This window comes from Pan paniscus, chromosome 9 (genome assembly GCF_029289425.2).
Source record: "Pan paniscus chromosome 9, NHGRI_mPanPan1-v2.0_pri, whole genome shotgun sequence".
Classification (NCBI taxonomy): Eukaryota; Metazoa; Chordata; class Mammalia; order Primates; family Hominidae; genus Pan; species Pan paniscus.
In genome coordinates this window covers 56,929,771-56,953,376 of record NC_073258.2, presented here as the reverse complement: position 1 = coordinate 56,953,376, position 23,606 = coordinate 56,929,771, and the positions used below count along the sequence as shown (strand labels likewise).

The following is a 23,606-nucleotide window of genomic DNA, read 5'->3' as shown; positions in this document are numbered from 1 at the left end:
AAGAAGAACATACCTCATGCAGGCAGCTGTTATGTCTAAAACAAACCAAGCCAAGTCTTTGGAGTGTCTTTCCATTTTTATTACACTTTCTGTTTTCATACATATATATATGTGAATATATATGTGTATGTGTATGTGTGTGTATATGTATACAGTAGTATACACATCTACACATTAACTAGTAGCATGACATGCACATAACTTATAGAAAATGTTTATACATAAATATATAAACTAATAAAGAGTCTGTGGAAAATGTAAAATATTTACATCAAACAACAACATGCATTGCTACTGTATTTGTTTATATAGACAAATTGATTAAAATATTCAGAATATATTTCTATTCTGAGGATAAAGGAAAATATTGTAGAAATCTGGAAAAAGAGCACACTAATTCCACTTTTTACCAACTTTTATTCTAGAAAAGCTACTTCTCTCATTGAATATCTTAGTTGCTGAGGAGTTGACAAGGACAATGGCCTACTTTTGACCTCTTGGTGGAATGGGCATTTTATTGGGGTTTATGACTTAAGGGTCAGCATCTACTATAGCTCAGGTATTGCATAAGTATCTTATAAGAGTCTCAAGATTTATCAGGTGAAAGTTCCCTTAAGCCTGACTAGTTTTCAATCTTATAAAAGTTTACATACTAATTTAAGATGAATATAAAGGAAATATGGATAAATATCCATTTCCAAGTAGCAAGTTTATACTATTCATCATGAGATAATTGTCAATGGATATAAGGCTAAATATTTTCATGAGTGTTGACCTCATTTTTTAATATTATTGGGCTCAGAATTGAATAACACAGTGATTTAACATTTAAAAAATCAAAGGCCCCATTTGCCATATCAGGAAGACCCTATTTTCAGTTTCATAGAAAGCCTGAATACACTTACCTGCTACATACAAAGAAACAGGCTGCCACCCTCGTGTCTCTTCGGACAGTGTATACCTGAGGCACCAAGACTCTTTCATTTAACTTCATAGCCCTAGGGACTCAAACTCTGGAGAATCACTAACAACTTACTCTTTACAAGCATCAAAACAGGCAATTAAGGCAAATACCAAGTCTCTTGTGTCACATTTAGTGACTGGAATTTCCTTGAAACTACTCAGAAAAAAAAATGCAGCATGAAGTTAACTATCAAGCTTTGCTTGCATGTAATTCAAATTACAATAAAACTTTAAATACTTGCCTCATCTGTTCCAAAATTCAGTGCACCTCTTGGATTTTGACCAAGTTACTCAACTTGCTTACAGAATGACCCAAAAGTTGTCCATTTGGAGTGGATCCCAAAACAAGAGAAAACTTGTAACAAACTCAGTAAGCAAGCAAGCTGCTCTGCTATTGTCCGGTACGACACAGCGTATATTATTATCCTTGAAGTATATTTATCAGGTAGGGTTGTTCAGAACTTTGGATAGGCCTTTATAGTGAATTGCATGTCAGATCTTTAGGATTTTAAAGAAAAGCAGTAACTTACTCTGCAGTTGAGTACTGTTCATTTGAGAGTCAGCTTCTGACTTTTTTAGTGGACTTCTAGTAGAGGCTGAATGATTGACAATAGCCACCAAGTACCATGAGATGTGCAGCTCTCATTTGTGAATGGGATATAATCTATCCTGCATGCATCCTGGGTATAAATATGCAGCAGCCAATAGCACTCCTATTCCTGAAAACACAACTAAATTTCATAATCAAGTGCTACAGATGTCCGTGGCCCATACCTTGCTGTATTGCTTCTTCTTGCTCAGCCTGAATTTGTGTCTCATGGGGCATTCCCTATGGCAACCTGAATGTGGAAGAAAGCATAGGAGCCTCATTTTCAGATGATTCCCCATGATATGCTGGCCCACACAAAAGTGAATAACTGCAGGACTGTAATCCTACCTTAAGGTGGCCCTGAAAAGCAATAGTTAAAGACAAATATTCTAGTATTTACAAATTCAAAAAGTACGCTTGGAACATGAGGAACACCTTTTGAAACTTAGTTACAGGGCAGGTTCTTTGGCAATACCTTAGAAGGATGGGGTAATAGCCTCCTGAATATATTATATGCTTGAAATCTGCAACCAACATACATTGCTGTTTCTCCAATAATTTGTGAGATCTAGAACTTTCCCATAAGAGAAACCATGAGCTCTAAGGGTTTAGAGGTTTTATCTCCCAAGTGTGTCATGCTTCCACTAGAGAACACAGTGATTGATTCATTAAATTGGAATTGTGACTTGTTTGACCAAGAAAATATTGCAGGAGTGATGTGAGCATTCTGAGTTGAGGCATCAAAAGGCATTGCAGTTTCTTTCATTCTCTTCAAATGCTGCTCTGAGAACACCACATAATAAAACCATTGTACCCTACAAGCAGATGAGAAACTCCTTGGGAAAATACTGAGACACCACAACCAATGGCCAGCACCAAGTCAGCTAATAAGTGAGTGATGCCATCTTGGAAGCGTTAGCTCCGTCAGAATCCCCAAGTAAGTTTAGCAACGTGAGTGAGCCCCAGTGAGACTGGAAGAAGAACCACCCAGTAAGTCCAGAGAATGGTGAGAAATATCAAACTGCCTTCAGCCACTAAGTGCTAGAGTGTGTTTTCCTTGGCAAAAAGCAATTTAAGTATGTTCTGAGTTAACAATTTCCATGGATTGATTTGCTTACAAAGTTAGTTGCAATATCCATTATTCCTGTAGAACTAGGCCCACATGTTCAGAGCTGAGCATGTAGCTGATTTCAGATGCGTCAATCACAGTAGGCAACCAAATATATATACATGCATATATATACATGGTCATCTATACATGCATGTATATGTATGTTTATATATATATACACACAAATATATGTTTATACATATATGCATGTAAAAAGACAGAAATAGACATAAGGCAGAATTCAAAAATTATGTAAATAAACTTCTAATTCTAAACTTCATTACGTATAAATGGTATAATACCTGCTTCTTTCCTGGAATTATTTCTTATCATTGCCAAAATATAGAAAGGTAAGATATAATTTTCCAAATTTGGATGAAGAAATAATGTTTTCATACCCAATATGTCAACTGATGTGATTATATTTTCATCAGAAAACATTTGGTCAAAAGTGTGTTCTGTATATGTAAGTGTATGCGTGAGTTAAAACAAATAGGACACAAAATTCACAATAAGTCCCTCTGTGTGTAGTGGAATCTTGTGTAATGAAACCATTACGAGTTGATTTCTGTACTAGTGGAATCAGATTGTATGACCATAACACATCTTGCTCATTTATTTTATGTCTATTAAGGCTGTTTCCATTTTTTTTGTTATTATAAGCAATATGAAACTGAACATTGTTGAACATCTCTTCTGACGTGAATGAGCTTGAGTTTCTTCAGAGCAGTTATTTGGCATAATTTTTCATGTCATAGGTTACAAGAAAATATTATTGTATGATATACAAGGATAAACTGAAAATTGTTTGTTCTTTTTCCAATTTTAGCACCATTATATTTATTTTTTAAATTAGTTTTTATAGGTATCTTTATATTATGGATATTAATCTTTTGTCAATTAAATATATTTCAAAATTTTTCTCTCATTCTCAGATTTCTTTTTTCCATGTGCTAATGGAATACATTTTAATTTTAATGTAGTGCCATTTATTTTGCTTTCTAAATCTTCAAAATGTTAGCCTACTCTGAAATCATAAAGATATTTTCCTTTATAGCCTTAAGAGAAGCCAAATCTTATAAGAATTCTTTATGGAATCATTAATATAGAAGGCAAGAATACATTGCTTACAGAGATATTTTCACTGGTGTTTTGCAAAGTTTTTACATTTCTTAGATCCCTTTTCTTGTGAATTTTACAAAATTATTATGGAACCCTAAAAAATTGAAGTACACTTTAGCAATGCTGGTAGCAATGTATTATTTTAATATTTCCAATAAACAAAAAATATTACTAGGCCAATGTCCAAAAGCAGTTTTGCTGATGTATGCAAAATTATCCACAAGTATTCTGAAACTTAATGCAAGCTGCAAATAACTTTCTTCCATCATGATAAACCAGAATCTGTCTAATCCAGAGATATTATTGATAATTAAATCCAGAATACTACCTGTTTGCATTTCTGTGACTAGGTTAATCAAATGAACCAAAATTTTCTGAAATGTTAATTACAATATTGAAGAGACTTTTCATGTTTTCTATAATCTAAATTAAGTTTGAAGGAAAAGATCTCTAAATTGAACCTAACAATTTAAAAAAATTAATCCCAAGCCTAATTATGAGATATATTGTTGATAATGGAAGCGCTGTTTTTGTGGTGCTGGCAAATGTAAAATGGTCAAAAAGTTATAGAGTATCCAGCTTAAACTAAATACTTAAAATTAGAAAAAGAAAGTTTCCAACAGTACAATAGTTAGCAGCACAAGCATTCATATAAAGAAACGTGGTCATTTTGATTACCTTACACCTGTTCTTTGGCTTTTAAAAAATGAGATGGGAGCCATATTCGTTGAGGAGACATCACCAGAAGTCTTACCTAGGTAAATAAGGCATAATGCTAAATATTATCAATTTAGTCTGAATTTTTTCTTTCTTTCCCTCTGTAATTCATCCAGTACATTGAAGGCTGAATTTCTAAGTTACTTTTCTAAGCATTGGAGATTGAAGAAAAAATAAAACAGAAATTTCAGCCATCTTGGAGCTTGTCTCCTACTGGGAGAAACAAATAACAAACAAATAAATTATTACATGAATTTAAAATATCACCTACAGCTATGAAAGAACATTAATCAGGTTAAGGGGATAGGGGCAACCATCACATTATATTAGGTTGTCAACTATGGATTCTGTGAGAAGGTGATATTTGAATAGAAACATACATACTTTCATTGAACTATACTTATTAAAATTGCTTTCAACGCTAAAATATTTTGAAGTCCATCAGCTTCTGCAGAGATTCATTCACATTTTTGTACCGCATGCTACAAGTCTGTGAGTTCAGCATGGGGATTAACATGGCATAACATACATAGTGTGCTTTCACAATTGCCTGTGAGTTTTTGGAGTTAGTGCACTAGAGTGAGGAAGGATGGTGGAAATGTGGGAAATGGGTGGAGAAGGTTGATGTGCACTGGTAGAAAGTGCCTTTTAGACAAGTTGAAAATGAAAGCTAAGGAGTGAGGACTCTGAGATTCCTTAATTAATCAAAATCGACTAAAGCAAAACAAACAAACAAAAATCCGCTATCCAGATGAACTCACGAATCTGAAATGGCAACAGAATATTTATTTTAAAATATATTAACTACATTGTGCCCACAATAGGCAATACAATGAGAGAATGAGTGACCGGGGATAGATTATATGCCCTGGTCTAACATCCTGCTGGATGGATGGAGCAAAACTTCTGGGACATGGTGAGTGTATAATGCACAGGGCTTTCTCAACTCCTGCTCTACTAGTTTCCACTGACTTGCTCTTGAAAAGCTTTGTCTGCAAAGATTTAAACAATGCAAAGAACTTACTTTAAAGGGAGAGTATGTATGTTAAGATATATACAAGAATCATGAAAACTTTTTCTTTAATTTAAATGTTTATGTTTTAAAAAGTACTGTTATGTTTTCATAATTATTAAAATTTATCACTAAAATCATGTTATTGCCAATAGAAAAAAGAAAAATAAAAACATTTTAAATTGCCTCTAGTGACTCCACACACAATTAGACATGAGTGTTGTTTAGACATATATATATGTCTAACAATATATATATTTTATGTTTAACAGCATATATATCTTATGATCTGATATTTACTTGTTATATAAATTTCTTAAGGCCACCACAAAAAATTACTGAAAATTATATATCTATATCTATATCTATATATGTTTGCTTATATCCTTGATATTCAGAGAGGATCTAAGGGCCAGTAACACCAGGATCACTTGAAAGTTTGCTAGAAATGCAGAATCTCCTGTACCAGAATGGACATTTTACAAACAACCCTCCCAGGTGATTTGCATGTATATGAAGGTCTGAAAATCACTAACTTTGATTACCCTTGATATGATGGAAATTCTGGTGATGTAGCAAGATATCATAATGAATTAAAAGTACATAAATAACATTCACTTTTTACTCAGTTTTTTGTATTGTTCTTTGTCTCCTTCTTTTTTCTTCTATTCACAAACTCAGGATCAAAGACAAGTTATCCTGTCTCCATATACAAGACAATATAGCAGCAAGTATGTAAGAAACACATTTACTCTGAAGGATAATTATTGATAATGCTTAATTTGTCATATGTGTGTTGAAAGAGAGAGAGTACTATTTTGCATCCTTTAATAACACAACATCGTATACACACACCAAGAAAACCACCCAATCCAAGGTGAAATTAAAACTGAAAGTTTTCATTTTATTTCCCAGGGTTAACAAACTTTGGGTCACATTATCTGGAAAATGTGTAATACAATATATTAGTAATTGCTCAGAATTATAGTAAAGTTATCTCTGATCCATGGTGCTCAGCTAAGAAAAATTAAAAATAAATAAGGTTTATTTTGTGTTTTATAGTTGTCTATTCACTCACATATACAGGAGAAGGTTTGGTGGTATATTTTATAGTATAAGGTGGAGTTGAAAGCTTTATTTGATGTGAACGTGGTAACTCTGGGTTAACAATATTTAATCACTAAGGTGATATGAAGGAACAATACCAGGCTGACACAGTCCTTGTCCTGGGCAAACTTATGTAACACAAACCATGATTAGCAAGAGATAAACAGAGATAACATTTTGTCTTAAAAAGCAAAACAGAGATTATATTACTTATTTCTGAAATTTATCATGATATCAACTCTTAGTAAATAGAATTTAAAGAATGAAGTTTAGCACATAAATTTGTGAGATTAACAATGTTTAAAATTTTTATCCTCTTGGTCATCTTTCAGGAACTTCACATAAAATCAAGATTTTTACTTGATATTCAGAGTCATCATATTTAATATCACTGCCTACAAAAGCACTGGAGGATGTGAGGGAGAAAAGAACAGGAATTCAGTAGGATCTTAGAGACCGTGTCCCAGCTTGTCATTACTTATTCTTACAAATGCACACTCCTATTCAGCTTTTTAGATCTCCCCTGTAACCCTGACATTCTCATTGCTAAACTGGAATTGAAGAATTGTTTTTTGAAAATTTATTTACCATGCCAAAAGATAAAACAAGAAATTTAGGTTTTATGATCTAATATCTACTTGTTATATAAATTTCTTAAGGCTACCACAAAAAACATTATCAAAAAATTGGCAGCTTAAAACAACTAAAATTTATTTTCTCATGGTTCTCAAGACCAGAAGTCTGAATCAAGGTGCTGGCAGGACTCTGCTGCCTCTGAAGGCAGTGGAGGAGAAACCTTCCTTGCTCCATGGCTTGTGGCAGCAAAACACCATTTCCCTCTGTCTGCACATGACTTTCCTCCCTGTGTGTCTTCCTGTTGTCCTTTATTATCTCTTATAAGAACACCCTCATTGGATGTTCTTGGATTTAGTTCCCACTTTAATCCGCTTAGCCTCATTATATTAACAATGATCCTATTTCCAAAAAAGATTACTTCTGAGGTTCTGGGTGAACTTAAATAGCTTGGGAGACAACATTCAACTCACAGCACTTGTTATAGCCCATATGGTTCACAACTATTTAGCTAAAAACAGAAGTGAATAAAAATCAAATGATCACGTAACTGGCTTCTTAAAATAGATTTAAAAATCTGGCGAATTGACTAAATAATGCAAATTATTCTTTACTAAAAGCATCGAGCAAACCTCAATATAATACATTGAATTCATTTTGGGAACATAAGTCTTTAACAAAATTGTATTGAGTGATTCATTAACTTTCGAACACTCTCTTTCACATCTTTGTTCCTGAGGCTGTAGATTAAAGGGTTCAACGTGGGGATGATGACTGTATAAAACACAGAACCTACTTTGACTATGAGCCATGAGTTTTTGGAGTTGGGTACACAATAAAGGAACAGGACAGTCCCATGGAAAATAGTGATGGCAGTCAGGTGGGAAGCACAGGTAGAGAAAGCTTTTTGGTGCCCAACAGCAGAAGGCATTTTTATGACAGCAATAAAGATGAAAATATAGGTAGTGAGGATGACTCCCAAGCTGCTCACCTCATTGAATATTGCAATGACAAAACAAAGCATTTGGCTGATGTAGGGGTCAGAGCAGGAGACAGAGATGATGACAGAGTCCTCACAGACAAAATTATTGATGATGTTAGACCCACAGAAGGATAATGACAAGAGGAAATAGGTGAGTGTCAGTGAAGAGATTATACCCCATGTGTAGGGCCCTGCCACTAATGATGCACAGAGTTTCTGGGACCTGACAACTGTGTAGAGCAAAGGGTTACACACTGCCACGTATCAATCATAGGCCATCACTGCCAGCATGAATGTTTCTGCCACTGCACATATACACGCCAGGAAGAATTGCATGATGCATCCTGTGAAGGAGATGGTTCTGTCTTCCACAACCAAGTTCTCCAGCAGTTTGGGTGTAACTGTGGTGGAATAACAGAAATCAACAAAGGACAAGTGGCTGAGGAAAAAGTACATGGGGGTGTGGAGTTTGGGGTTGATCCTGATGATCATGATCATGCCCAGGTTTCCCAATACAGTGATTGTGTAGATGGTCAGGAAGACCAGGAACAGAGGAACCTGGAGGTCTGCATATTCTGAGAAGCCCAAGAGGGTAAATACGGCTCCAGAACTCTGATTTCCTTCAGCTAATGACATGGTTGTTGTTAGAGAAAATCTGAAATGATAATAATAAAAGTGATAATCATCTCCTACACGTGTAACATTTACCCATGTGTCAGACTTTGTGCTGAAACATTAAAATATTAATTTAGATTTTTAAATAACATAATGAATTTTAAAATGAGTAGCCCCATTTTTTTTTTGTACAAGGAAACTGAAGCATATATGAATTAGGAGCTTGTATGTGGTTAGACAGCTTGTTAGTGATGAGCTGGATTTTGAAGTTGACCCTGAATGGCAGAAGCTGCAGTACAGTGCAGTAATCCCTCCTTAGTCACAAGTGATACATTTCAAGACTCCTAGTAAATGCCTGAAGCCACGAATAGTACCGACTGCCATATATACTATGCTTTTTCCCTATACATACATACCCATAAAAAAGTTTAATTTGAAAATTAGACACAGTACAAGATTAACAATAAACGAATAAAAGAAAATAATTACCACAATATGCTAATATAATTACTTTTGCACTTTGGAGACATGATTTAATAAAATAAGGGTCATTTGAACACAAGCATTGTGACGATGCTGCAACAGTTGATCTACTTTTTTTCTTCTTCTTCTTTGTTATAAATGATGAAAGGGACAGCTCCTAAGAAAGAGGGTAGCATCTGTAGCATGGGAATTCTGGACAAAGGGATGATTCATGTTCAGGCAGGATGGAATGGAATAGTGTAAGAATTCATCCTGCTACTCAGAAGAGCACACAATTTAAAACTTATGAATTTTTTATTTCTAGAATTTTCCATTTAAGGTTTTCACATGGCAGTTGACCACAACTGAAACATGGAAAGAAGAAACACAGATAAGGGGGTATTACTGTAGTTTTCTCTTAGATAGAAAAATCTCTTATAGTATTCTTAAAAATGTGTTTTTCACAGTTCCAGCATTCTGAAGGTCTGTGCTTTTCAATAGCATTTTTTTTTTTTTTTTGAGATGGAGTCTCACTGTGTCATCCAGGATGGAGTGCAGTGGTGTGATCTCTGCTCACTGCAACCTCCGCCTCCTGGGTTCAAGCGATTCTCCTGCCTCAGCTTCCTGAGTAGCTGGGACTACAGGTGCCTGCCACCACGCCCCACTAATTTTTGTATTTTGAGTAGAGGCGGGCTTTCACCATGTTGGCCAAGATGGTCTCAAACTCCTGACCTCAAATGATTCACCCATCTCTCAACAGCACTAATTTAACAATTCATATAAATTTAGCAGTAAAAATGACAAAGGATCTGTAAAGGTGAAGCACTGGAGGAGACAATATTGTCATAGCTACATGGCAGATGCTCAGTCTGAGGATTATAGGAATGACAGCTTTTATGAGTAACCACGGTAATTTTCTAGTTTTAAAATATATTTGGATGTTGAAGGAAACATAATTTTGCGTATCTTCAACCTTTCTGTTGATTCCATCTTTATGCAACAATAATTGCATTAGTTTTCTAAAATAATGTAGCAACCTAGTAAAATGATAAAGGTAAATTTTTGACACATTCCTTAACTTTTTTTATTTTCTTTCCTTCATAAGTGCTTTATCACTTAGTGTTACAGATGCTCTTAATATTCATCTAGATCCCTTGTTCATTATGTTTTAATTTTTTTATTATTTTTTAATCTGGTAGCTTTACTAATATATATATTATTAAATACTCATTGAATCTCTGAATTCAAGAGTAACATAAAATGTGTTTTGTCAAAGCCTTTCTTGTTATTTAGAGTAAGATAGAGAAATGTGGTAAAAATCACCAGTGGTTACATACTCACTCTCAAAATTTCTGGTGACAAGAACATTGCCACTCTAGATATTGAAGAGGCTTTTGATAAAATAAGGGTCATTTGAACCTTAAAGGTACATATGCGATTATCTTGTTTTGAGTCATGCAATCTTTGTTATATTTGGAAATATTATTTTGAGAAAGCACAGACATCTGGAATTAAAAGTAGTTCATAATCACAAAAATCGTTTTAATTTAATGAAGATTTTAAAAATCAGTTGAGCCAGTAACAAACACATCTCCAAAGTGTTCACGTTAACACAAAATTATTTGTATAAATTCTATAAGGGGAGATACCATTTTAGTTTCATCTGACCACCTCAAAGTAGGAAGATACTATTATCTCTTTCATAGATAAATTCAGTTTCTGACACACACGAAAAGATGCACGTTCATCATGAGGAAAAGAACAGGAGAGTGACAAACAGCTCATGAAGGATCAGCATAGAGAAAAAAGCATGGGCTTTGACAACACAGACTTAATTTCAACTTCAGACTTTGTCGTTTGCTCTGTGATCTTTCATAGATTATTCAAATTTTCTGAGCTTCAGCTTCCTTAGCAGTAAAATGAGAATAACAATGACCAGATAACACAGATTTTATACACGTGTAAGTATTAAACGAGGAAATGATGCTAATGAACTCAATTCAAGGTCTGACAATAATAAAGTCCAGAAAATGTAGGCTTCCCCATCATCACTCCTTTTAATTATTTAGTTGTATGACAAGTTGGTATTATTTGTCAATCCTTATGTCATTATAAAACATCTGAGAAACAGATCAAAGGCTGAAGTAAGCAACACTAGACATGTAAATACAATTTAGGGCGTCAAAATTTAGTTCAGCTCTTCTTCCTGGATTTCCTTTGGCCTCTCCCTCTTCGTCCTAATTCATTCATAACTCTCCTTCTGTAAATCTGCTGTCTTTCCCTTTGTTTTTTCACAATTATCTGATGCTTTCTGGTCCTCTGTTTCTCATCTGAGGTTTGTGCCTGTGGAACATTTACCAAACTGCAATCAATTCTCTGGTAGATCATGGTACCCTCCACTGCAAGATTATAAATTGTTTCATTCCTGGGTCTTGTGGTTATTATGACAATCTCAGTTTCAAAAACTTCAATTGCTGTCTATAACCTAATTTATCAAACTTAAATTTGACTGCTTGATTTTACCTAAAGCCTTACCCTGGCTGTTCCCTTGTATTCAACCTTCTTTAATCATGCCAGTATTCTCAGTTTATAATGAAAAATACATGCTTATTTATTCCTTGGCTTATTCTATTTTTCTTTTCTTTTACCTGGAACATTCTCTTTTTCTAGTCCACTGATGCAGAATTTGCAATTTATAAATCATTAGATGAAAGTCAGTATCACAAAGTAATGTTCCATTTGACTCTAACAATATCTTCCACATCTTGGTATACCTACAGGCATTATTATCAGGAAATCAAATGTGATATATTCTGTTTACTATTATTTTATGCTTATTACTCTTTCTACCACAATTTGAGAGGTTTTCATATTTTATAATATCTTTTTACAATTTTCAGTGTGCCTGTACTTTGTTAGGTACATGGTAGATACCCTGAAAGCAAAAATGAGAATGTGTGCCCCAGAGAAGGAAGAAGAGATCAGAACTCAACAAACCGAGCCCTTGGGAAGACAGACTCAGTTTATTTGGCACTTAGACTAATGCGGAGTTTCCTATTCAAAGATTTCAGGATTTCAGGGTGCCCCATATGAGTGAAAGATAACACGAGATATATCACTGACCTGAAGCCAATTCACCTGAAGATCCTAATCTCCAAGGAAGTTTCCACTCAGAATTCAAGTATCACTTAAATTATTAAGAAGTTGATAAATATAGCAGGAGTCCACAATAAATTTAAATTAGTATTCTGAGAATATATTTCTTTTTTAATACACAGAAAAAAATCGAGGAAAGGAGGAGAAAAGGGAGAGAGAGAGGGAGGTTTTGAAGCTGATTCTTCTTCCTAGAAATAAAATCTAGGATTTATGTAGGCCTTCATGACCTTGGGGTTTTAGACCCTAGAGAACTTTTACTGAACTATTTATTTTTAAAACGCAAACTCAGAAATTAGATTAAATACCTCCCTGTGTGGCATTTTGCAATAATGTAATTTCTTTTAAACCACTGAAGACAGTATCTCATCAAACCTATTTCATTAATTTATTTTAGAACTTTTCATGAGAGAAAATATACACATTCACCTAGAAAACATGGCATCAATAATATAACACAAAGGAAATGATAACTCAGTGAGAATGCAACAATTAATAACTGCTATTAATGTTTAATCTTTATTTCTTTTTGTATGTATCTTGTGTTTTTTGAGATGTATGAACAATAGAATGTGCATTCTGGCTTTTTCATTTATCATAAAATAATCACTGTTGTCCTTGGAACAATTGATTTACTTCATGGAAAGTAATTTATGCTTTCTTCCAAATATGAGCATGCTACTTTTCCAAGCTTATAATAATAAAATCAAGTCTTGAAATATCATTTTTGTCCATACCTTCTTAAAAATAACATATGTATTTTAGAAGCACATTTAACTGTCTAAAACTATTGGGGGTCAACCAATCAATTGCTTCCACTACACCTAAATATCCTGTAATTATATCCACTTAGGCTTTCTCTGGACTTGTGAAAACCTGGCTAAATTTGTCAGAGTCTCCACCTGGGACCACTAACACAACAGAAGCTATTTATCCATGGGATATAGAAACTTTGTTGTAGATGGCTTGGTTTTATTCCAGATTTCCAGGTATCTGCATCAAAAACCTAGAAGGTTTTCTTCCAGGATTCTTAGAGGTTGGGATCTTACATTTAAATCTTTAACACATCTCAAGTTAATTTTTGTGTATAGTAAAAGATAAGCATCTGCATTTGGCTAGCCGGGTATTCCAGTACCATTTATTGAATAGGGTGTCTTTTGCTCAGTGCTTATTTTTGTAGACTTTATTAAAGATCAAAAGGCTGTAGGTGTGGAGCTTTATTTTTGGGTTCTCTATTCTGTTCTATTGGTCTACATGCCTGCTTTTTTTTTTATAAGTACCATGCTGTTTTGGTTACTGTGGCCATGTAATATAGTTTGAAGTAAGATAATGTAAGGACTCTGGATTTGTTCTTTTTGCTTATAATTGCTTTGGCTATTTGGGCTCTTTTTTCATTACACATGAATTTTAGAACAGTTAATTCTGTGAAAAATGATGTTGGTAGTTTGATAGGAATAGCATTTAATTTATACATTGCTTTGGGCTTTATGGTCATTTTAATTACACTGATTATTCCAATCTATGAACATGGAATGTTTTTCCATTTGTTTTTGTCATCTATGATTTCTTTCAGCAGTGTTTTGTAGTTCTCGTAGAGAGATTTCACCTCCTTGGTTAGATGTATTCCAAGGTACTTTTTTTGTGACTATTGTAAATGGAACTGCATCCTTGATTTGCCTCCCAGTTTGAATGTTGTTGGTATATAGAAATGTTAATTAGTTTTGTACATTGATTTTGTATCCTGAAACTTTACTGAAATTGTTGACAAGTTCCGGGAGCCTATTGGTGGATTCTTCAGGGTTTTCTGTGTATGGAGTCATATTATCATCAAAGAGAGATAGTTTGACTTCTTTTCCTATCTTGATGCCTTTTATTTTTTTTTTCCTCTTGTTTGCTTTCTCAGGCTAGGACTTTCAATGCTATGTTGAATAGGAGTGATTAGACTGAATGGTCTTGTCTTCTTGCAATTCTTCCAGCTTTTGCCTGTTCAATATGATGTTGGCTCTGGGTTTTTCATCAGTGGATGTTATTATTTCAAGATGTATTCCTTTGATACATAGTTTGTTGAGTGCTTTTATCATGAAGGGATGTTGGATTTTATCAAAAGGTTTTTCTCCATCTATTGAGATGACCATATGGTTTTGTTTTCAATTCTGTTTATGTGGTGAATCATACTTTTGATTTGTATATGTTGATCCAAACTTGCATCCCAGGAAAAAAGCCTACTTCATGGTGCTGAATTAATTTTGTATGTGCTGCTGTATTTGGATTGCTAATATTTTGCTGAGGATTTTTGCATCTATGTTCATCAGGAATATTGGCCTATAATTTTATTTTTTCAATGTTTGCTCACCACTTACTGGTATCAGAGTGACACTAGTTATATAGAATGGGTAAAGAGGAGCCCCCGCTCTGCCATTTTCCTGAATAGTTTCAGTAGACTTGGTAACAGCTCTTCTTTGTATGTCTGGTAGAATTTGGCTGTGAATCCATCTGATCTGGGACATTTTTTGGTTGGTAGGTTTTTTGTTACTGGTTAATTTCAGAACTTGATATTAGTCAATTCAGGGTTTTGATTTCTTCCTGATTCAATCTTGGGAGGTTGTGCGTTTCCAGGATTCTACCCATTTTCTCTGAATTGTCTATTTTGTTTTCAAAAAGGTGTTGATAATAGTCTTTGAAGAACTTTTGTATTTTTGTGGGATTGGTTGTCATTTTGTTATTTCTGATTGTGCTTATTTGGATCTTCTCTTTTTTCTTTGTTAATCTAGCTTGCAGTCTATTTATCTGGTTTATTCTTTCAAAGAACTCTATTTTGGTTTCTTTGATTCTTTACACGTGTTTTTAAGTCTCAGTTTCATTCAGTTCTGCTCTGATTTCAGTTATTTCTTTTCTTCTGCCAGCTCTGGGATTAATTTGTTCTTTTTCTGGTTCCTGTGGGTGTGATGTTAGGTCATGAATTTGAAATCTTTCTAACTTTAGCACACTAAACTTTCCTCTTAACACAGCTTTTGCTGCATCCTAGAGATTTTGCCGTATGTGTCTCTGTTTTCATTTATTTCAAAGAATTTTTTTTTACTTCTGCCTTAATTTAATTGTTTACCCAAAAGTCATTTAGAAGCAAGTTATTTAATTTCCATGTAATTGTGTTGTTTAGAAAGATCTTCTTGGTATTGATTTATATGTTTATTCCACTGTGGTTCAAAGGTATGGTTGACATGCTTTTCATTGTTTAAAAAAAGTATTGAGACTTGCTTTATGTTCAAGCATGTGGACAGCCTTGGACACATTCTGTGTACAAATGAGAAAAATGTATATTCCATGGTTGATGGGTGTAGTATTTTGTAGATGTCTATTATGTCCAATTGCTCAAGTGTCAAATAAATCCAGAATTTATTTGTTAGTTTTCTGCCTTGATAATCTGTATAACATTGTCAATGAGGTGTTGAAATCCCCCATTATTATTGCATGGCCGTCTACATTTTTTGTAGGTCTAGAAATGCATGTTTTATAATATGGGGGCTCAAATATTGAGTGCATATATATTTATGATAGTTAAGTTTTATTTTTGAATTGAATCCTTTATCATTATGTAATGTCATTCTTTATCCTTTTTTACTGTTGTAAGTTTAAAGTCTGTTTTCTTTGTTGTAAGAATAGTGATCCCTGCTCTCTATTATTTTTTGTTTATGTGATAGATCTTTCTCTAACCCTTTACTTTGAATCTATGTTCCATGTGAGAATGGTCTCTTGAGGACAGCAATTTGATAGTCACATGGGTCTTATTTGTTTTATCCAATTTATCACTCAGTGGCCTATAGGTGGAATGTTTACATTCAAGGTTAATGTTGGTAAGTGAGGTTTGGATCCTACCATGAAGTTGCTAGTTGATTGCTTTGCAGTTTCTATTGCGTGGTTGCTTTATTGGGTTTGTGGGCTGTGTACTTAAGGATATTTTTGTGGTAGCAGATATTATTCTTTTGTTTCAATGTTTAGAACTCCCTTAAGGACCTCTTATAAGCTAATTTAGAGGTAACACATTTCCTTAGTGCTCGCTAGTCTGGAAAAGTTTTTATTTCTCCTTCACTTATGAATCCTAGTTTAAAGATATATGAAATTTTTGGTTGTAATTTCTCTTCTTTAAGAATGCTGAAAATAGGCTCCCAGATTCTTCTGGCTTGCAAGGTTGCTGCTGAGAATTTGGCACGTCTATTTCTCTAGCAAGATTAGGGAAATGTTCTTTATTTCCTGAAGTACGTTTTCTTGGTTGTTTGCTTTTCCTTTTTCTCTCTCAGGCATGCCAATAATTCATAGGCTTTGTAGCTTTTCATAATCCCGTATTTTTCAAGGACTTTGTTCATTTTTGTAAATTCTTTTTCTTTATTTTTACCTGACTGCATTAGTTCAAAAGACCAGCCTTCTAGCTCTAAAGTTATTTCTTCTGCTTGGTCCAGTCTATTGATAAATATTTCAATTGTGTTTTGAAATTACTTAAGTGAGTTTTTCAATTTCAGAAGTTCTAATTGATTTTATTTTCAGATGTTTATCTTTTCCTTCATTTCCTAGATTGCTTTAAGATTTTAATCATATCAAGTAGTTTTCCAACCACAATGGTAAGAAACAATAATGGTAATCATTTATTGATCAATTAAAATCAATAAAAAAAGAAAAGTTTAAAAATCAAAAATATGTGGAAACTAAACAAGATGCTCCTCAACAATCAATGTGTCAAAGAAGAAATCGAAAGAAAGAGAGATTTAAAAATATATTGCGGCAAACAAAAATAGAAACAACTTATCAAAATATATAGGATCCATCAAAAGCAGTTCTAAGAGGAAAGTTTATAGTAATAAATGCTATGTTTAAAAACATAGAAAGATCTCAAATAACCTAAGTTTATGCCTTCAGGAACTAGCAGAAAAAACAAACTATGTTTTGGTTACTTTTCCGTTTATCTGTAAATTCCTGTGTGTCCACGAAGCACTGCTGGATTTGTTGTTTCTCCAGTAGCAGCCCTTTGCAAGGCCCAAACCTGAAATTTAATCTGTTCAAAGAATCATAAAATGTGTGCAGTGTAGAAAACAGCTAGTGACTACCAGATCACCAAGGAAGATCTCTTTGCTCTTTGAAATTTTAATTATCTATTCCTAGATAATTAATACATACTAATAATATCTATTTTGCAATTTATATTTTTAATTGAGAAATAATAATTCTATAAACAGATATATGGGGTAGAATGTGATGTTTTGATACATGTTTACATTATGGAATGATTAAATAAAGCTGATTCGCATATGTTCACATCACAAACTTATCAGTTTTCTGTAGTGAACATTTAAAATCTACTCCTTCAGCAATTTTGAATATACAATACATTATTATTAATTACATTACTTTCAAAGGCAAAAATCACAATTACTTTTGTACCTACCTAATAGAATTGTTATTCAAATTAATAATTATTAGCTACAATACATTATAATTAACTGAAACATTTAAAATCTACTCCTTCAGCAATTTTGAAATATATAATACATTATTATTAACTATGATCATTGTGCTCTACAATAGATCACTAAAACTTATTCCTACTGTCTACTTGAAACAATATTCCCTCCTTTAACCATCTACCCTTTCCCCATCTCTCACTATTCAATTTTTTGCTTCCATGGGTTTGACATTTTTAAATTCCACTTACTAGTGAGATTATGTGTCATTTACGGGAGCTCTGATACACTGTTAGTGGACATATAAATCAGTACAGCCATTATGGAAAATGTAAGGAGGTTCCTCAAGAAAAAAAAAGAAAAGAATTACCATATTATCCAGGAATTCCACACACCTGTCAGACCTCAATCAAAACTCCAGGATGCCCATCCTCAAGAGGTATAAGTAAATTATGGGGTGGCTGCATGTTATGACAACTTTTGTTTCTTTAGCCTGAGTATTTTACTGGCTTCTTTACTACTCCACAGAAGACCTGTCTTCCCCCTTTTATTTCAGCAGTCCCTCCAAGACATTTATAATGAACTATTGTCCTAAAGTCCTTCTATTTAAAAACCAAGCATCATTATTTTCTTTTCCTCACCAAACTTCAACTCATGTTTACAGAGACTATCTTTTCTCAGGATCAATGAGGAATGCAATGGGATCTTCCCATATCAATGTGAAAAACACTCATTTATCAACGAATTAACCCTACCCTGAATTATTGCAACAGGACAATTATATTTCATCTGTCTCATTCTTTTTTTTTTCTTTTTGAGACAGTCTTGCTCTGTCTTCCAGGCTGGAGTGCAGTGGCACTATCTTGGCTCACTGCAACCTCCACCTCCCAGATTCAAGGGATTCTCCTGCCTCAGCCTCCCAAGTAGCTGGGATTATAGGCATCCACCAGCATGACCAGCTAATTTTTGTATTTTTTGTAGAGACGGGGTTTCACCATGTTAGCCAGACTCATCTTGAACTCCTGACCTCAGGCGATCCGCCCACCTTGGCCTCCCAAGGTGCTGGGATTAGAGGTGTGAGCCACCGCACGGGCCCATCAGTCTCATTCTTAAAGGATTGGTGTATTAGTTAGGATTCTCTAGCAGGACAGAACTAATAAGATGTGTGTGTGTGTGCGTGTGTGTGTATAAAGAGGAGTTTATTAGGTAGTATTAATTCACACGATCACAAGCTCCCACAATAGACCATCTGCAAGCTGAGAAGCAAAGAAGCCAGTCTGAGTCCCAAATCTGAAGAAATTGGAATCTGATGTTCCAGGGCAGGAAGCACCCAGCACAGGAGAAAGATGCAGGCTAGAGTCTAAGCCAGTCTACAGTCTTTTCACATTTTTCTGCCTGCTTTATATCCCAGCCTCTTTGGCAGCTGATTAGACGGTGCTGACCCAGATTAAGGGTGGGCCTGCCTTTCCCAGACTCAAATGTTAATCTCCTTTGGTAACACCCTCATAGACACACCCAGGAGCTACATTTTCATCCTTCAATCCAGTCAAGTTGACACTCGGTATTAACCATCACACTTGGTAATGTGGATATTATAGAAGGTCATCAGAGACATAATGCAGGTGAAGATGTGTTGAGATTACCTAGCATATGTATATGATACCATAAACAATACATATACAGTTATACATATGATTCCACTTGTACATATACTCATGTGTGTATGTGCGTGTGTATTCATAAAATCAGTTTCTCTGTGTTGGACAAGATTTTTCCCGCTTCCCTCTGTTTACCCTGAGTAAGTCTATAGCAAAAGTCCATCATGGAAGAAAACCCATCGCTTCTAGGAAAATCACTTTTGAAAGGAACATGGTCACAAAATCCTCAAAAATATCCCCTACTCTTTTCCCTTCCCTATAATATTACACATCCCAGAGAGAAAAATTTTCTCCTAAATTAAAATATGTGATTTCACTTCTAATGGGTAAATACCCAGGAAAGGAATTGTTGAGTTAAATGGGAAGTCTTTGTGTAATTTCATAAGATATTGCTAAATTGTTTTCAAAGACTTAACTTTTACCTCCACCTGAAATGTGTTAGCATTACAGTTGATTCATTTTTTCACTGACACTTGGCATTTCAGTTAAATTTATTTTAGCCATTCTAATGGGTGTTCAATTATACATCACTCTGTGTGTGTATGTGTGTGTGTGTGTGTCTGTGTGTGTGTGTGTGTGTCTGTGTGTGTGTTGAGGCAGAGTCTCCCAGGCCGGACTGCAGTGGCATTATCATAGCTCACTGTAACCCCGAACTCCTGGGTTCAAGCAATCTTACCACCTCAGCCTCCTCAGTCACTGTGGTTTTAATATAACTTTCATTGATGATTAGTGATACTCAATATCTTTTCAGGTGTTTATGAATGATTTGTGTATCTTCTTTTGTCAAGTGTGTCCTAAAATATTTCATCCATTTTTAACTAGATGGTTTGTCTTCTTGTTTTGAGTACAATAGTTCTTTATATGTTCCACAAACAAATCATTTGTCAGACCTAAATATTACAAATATTTATTTACAATCTGCAGCTTACATTTTCACTTTCTTAATGTGTCTTTTGCCATAAAAAAAAACTTTTAACATAAGGTTTTATTGTTAATAAAATTCATTTTATCCATTTTCTGATGATCCATTCTTTTAACATTCTATCCAAAAAAGTTCCACCAAAACTTTGAAAAGATTCTCCCTATGTTTTATGCTAAAAGGTACTTATAACATTTACATTTAGATTTATGATATATTTCATTTAATTCAAGTTAGTAGCTTTGTATGATGGGAAATAAAACTTATGGCTCTTTTGTTCCACACGAATATCCAGTTTTCCCATTATTATTTTTCTCCATTGAATTATAATGGCCTGTTTGTTGGAATATAAGTTACCAGATATGTGTGACTTCATTTTAGGACTCTGTTACCTTAATATCCCATTGCCTGAATACTCAGATAATTTTTTACAATAAAATAGGGCATGCATTAAGAAAGGTAGAGTAATACTTAATTCCATTTCGTTTGCTAATCAGCAGGCTATAATTTTCATGAATAAAAATCAACTTCTTCCATTCAAAACAAGAAAAAGTAAAGGGGTGGTTGTTCCACAAGACACAGTAAGCAGAAGTTTTGTTAAAGTCACTCAGGAATATGGTTTTCCTGATTACAATTTTAGGGAACCATCCTGAATCTGCACACATTTAATGAGTTTGAATCAGTTTTGCTTTGAAAATACACATAAAATTACAGAATACCTAGAAAAGTATTTTAAAACAATTTACAAATACTGCAACAGATGATATAAAAGCTTTAGGTTTTAGAATTTTTAGTTACATGTCATTTAGATCTATTTCAAAAGGTTGTGCTGGTGTGAATGTGTCAACTGATAGTCTATTGATTAAATAATTTGAATAATCAATTGCACTGTAAGAGATGGGTAATCTGTAAGGTAGTAAATCACTTTTTTCAGAAATAACGTATCTAAGAACATCATATTCAGTGGTAAATCAATTTGGTGACAACTAATTTTTCAAACATGTTATTGATATCTTTGTTCCTAAGGCTGTAGATCAATGGGTTCAGCATTGGAATCGCCACTGTGTAAAACACAGAAGCCACTTTAACTATGAGGCTAGAAGTTTTAGGATTAGGAACACAGTAAAGGAAAAGGATAGTTCCATGGAAGATAGTGATGGCTGTCAGGTGGGAGGCACAGGTGGAGAAAGTTTTCTGGCGCCCACTTGCAGATCGCATCTTCATAATGGTAGTGAAAATAAGCATATATGATGTCAGAATGATAATTAGGCTGCTCACCTCATTGAATATGGCAATAATAAAGCATAGCATCTGGCTGATATAGGGGTCTGAGTAGGAGGCAGAAACAATTACAGAGTGGTCATAGATAAAATTATTTATGAAGGTAGATTCACAAAACGATAAGTCAAGAAGAAAACATGTGAGTATCAGGGAGCACACTATCCCCCATGTATAGGACCCAGCCACCAGAAGAGCACAGAGCTTCTGAGACATAATAGTGGTATACAGCAAGGGTTTACAAACTGCCACAAAATGGTCATAAGCCATCGCTGCTAACATGAAAGTTTCTGTCACTCCAAAAATGCAAGCAAAACAAAATTGCACGATGCAACCAGAGAAAGAGATGGTTCTGTCTTCCACAACCAAGTTCTCCAACAGTTTAGGTGTAACTACAGTGGAAAAACAGAAATCTGCCAAGGACAAGTGACTAAGGAAAAAGTACATGATTGTATGGAGTTTTGAATTAAGTCTGATGATTATTATCATGCCCAAGTTCCCCACTACAGTGACTGTGTAGACGAACAAGAAAACCAGAAAGAGTGGAACCTGGATTTCTGGGTATTCTGAAAAACCCAAGAGAATAAAAGTGGGTGTGCTGCTTTGATTTCTTTCAGATGCCATCATGATACCTGTTGGATTAAAAGGAAAAAAGTTATTCTTGAAAAGCAGAACTGGATAGGAAAAAAGAGATAGGAAAGAGGCTTCATGTGTTTCTAGGACAAGTGATATAGAACAGTGATTCTCAAAATGTGGTTATCAAACCAGCAGTAGCATCATCTCCTGGGAACTTCCTACTATTGCCAATTCTCCAGCTCCGTCAACCTTCTGAACAGAAGCTCTGGGATGAGGCCCACTATTTGTGGTTTAGTTAAGTCTCCAGGTGATTTTGATGCCTGCTAAAGGGCAAAAACCACCATTTACATGGAAAATATACAGTAATCATTCTATTATTTAAAAGTCAGCCATTTTTAGTATGATTGACATAGAACTGAAATATATATTATGACATAAAATCAATTTTTAAAAACTGAGAAGCACAAAGGAAACCTTCTCATGGATCTAAAAATTACACTGAGGATCAAGTAGGTGATTTAGCACCGCCAATGGTGGCACATAAATGTTACTATTTTCTACCTTTGCTGGGCATAACACAGAATTAAATGATTGTAGAATTTAAGAATTTAAATAAACCATAAAATGTATATAGCCTATGCCTTGCACCTAATCCTCAAGAGTTTGCTGTGGAAGCCCATTTCTAAGATGTTTATATAGCTTCCATTAAAACTTTCATCAATGTACATTGTCTCCTGGAGTGTTTTTATGGGCATTTTGACAATTTGCTGAACTTTTATTATTTTATTAAATAAAGTCAATTAATTAAATTTCCATTACCTGTTTCTCGATGTGCTTTAGGTCACATCTTCTGAGATATACATATATATGTATACATGTATGCACATAATATGTATTCTATATGTGCTAATACGGAATATGTTAGAAAAATAGAAACATCTGTAGTTGTCAAAAATATTTTCATACAAAATATATTCTATGATACCCTGAAAGTTGTATAATGAAAATTACACATGTTCTTAACCAATAAGAAATAAATAATCTCTCTTTCTTTTTTTTTTTTGAGCTTGAGGCAATTTTATTGAAATTAGTGGTAAGAATGAAAGATTACAGCCAATCTAAAATCAGTGGGCTACATCAAATTATAAACAAAGGTTGTAATCTAGTCATCAACATGCACTGTTTATATGGAGTTATTTCTATTTATTTATTTTTGTTTGCTTGTTTTTGAGACAGGGTCTCACTCTGTCACCCAGGCTAGAGTGCAGTGGCAAGATCACTGCTCACTGCAGCCTCGAACTCCCAGGCTCAAGTGATCC

The 23,606-nt window shown here is 34.3% G+C and overlaps 1 protein-coding gene and 1 pseudogene across 1 annotated transcript; both read right to left on the bottom strand.

The window, feature by feature from the left end:
- Positions 1-7,867: 7,867 nt before the first annotated feature.
- Positions 7,868-8,812, bottom strand: LOC100995949 (olfactory receptor 5D13-like; annotated as a pseudogene).
- Positions 8,813-21,393: 12,581 nt separating this feature from the next.
- Positions 21,394-22,338, bottom strand: LOC100984749 (olfactory receptor 5D13). Its single transcript, XM_003811924.2, has one exon. It carries the CDS (start codon positions 22,336-22,338, stop codon positions 21,394-21,396), a length of 945 nt encoding a protein of 314 aa, XP_003811972.2.
- Between the last annotated feature and the right edge of the window lie 1,268 nt (positions 22,339-23,606).